Below are 742 nucleotides of genomic sequence, written 5' to 3'. Positions count from 1 at the left end.
GACGGCACCGCGCCGGTCCGCCGCCTCTGCCAGCGCACAAACTCCTCGTAGAAAGTGTCGGACGGCATGGCCTTCTCCCAGGGGAAGTTCCCAGTCAGCATGCAGAACAGCAGCACTCCGAAGGCCCACACGTCTGTGCTGTAGTCCACGCAGAAGCCCTCGTGCTTGGTCGTGTCGCAGAGCTCAGGAGCCGTGTACGGGATGGTGCCACTCACACGCTTCACCGGCGAGCCGGCACGCCGCGTCATGCCGAAGTCCGAAAGCTTGACCTTGCGACACTCCTTGTCAAAGATTAAGATGTTCTCGGGCTTGATGTCTCTGTGCACCAGCTTTTTGGAGTGCAGGTAGTCCAGAGCGATGGCCACCTGATGGACGCAGCGCTTCGCCACCGGCTCCGGCAAACCCACCTGAGCAAGAAGATTGAGAAGAATCAGTCACCGACACAACAAAAATCATCACGGTCAGAGCTTGTATTAGGCACGATTTAAAGGGATAGTTTACCCAAAATGGAAAATTCTGTAATCTGGAACATCAAAGAAGATATTTTGAAAACAAGAACAGTAGAGGCTAGCCATTGACTTCCATAGTTCTTCAAAATCTTCTTATGTGCTCAACAGAAGAAATTCAGAAAGGTTTTGAACGCCGTACTGATTAGTAAATGGCAAGTCACCCACAATCATGCGTTGAAATGACATATTTTGGCTCAATATGAACTATGTTTTATAAACGTATTGTTTAAAAA

The 742-nt window shown here is 49.7% G+C and overlaps 1 protein-coding gene across 1 annotated transcript in view; it reads right to left on the bottom strand.

The window, feature by feature from the left end:
- Window positions 1-3: 3 nt before the first annotated feature.
- The window catches only part of LOC107578588 (serine/threonine-protein kinase SBK1), a gene marked incomplete at its 3' end in the record, with an annotated part of 22,183 nt that continues 21,444 nt past the window's right edge, over window positions 4-742 (bottom strand). Inside the window, exon 2 of the mRNA XM_016264533.1 lies at window positions 4-407. Within this exon, the coding sequence (XP_016120019.1) occupies window positions 4-407 (404 nt within the window). The remainder of the gene's footprint in view (window positions 408-742) is intronic.

The sequence above is a fragment of the Sinocyclocheilus grahami genome, unplaced genomic scaffold (genome assembly GCF_001515645.1).
Source record: "Sinocyclocheilus grahami isolate Dianchi unplaced genomic scaffold, SAMN03320097.WGS_v1.1 scaffold11027.1, whole genome shotgun sequence".
Classification (NCBI taxonomy): Eukaryota; Metazoa; Chordata; class Actinopteri; order Cypriniformes; family Cyprinidae; genus Sinocyclocheilus; species Sinocyclocheilus grahami.
The sequence above is the reverse complement of the archived record's forward strand: the minus strand, read 5'-3'. Positions and strand labels throughout refer to the sequence as shown.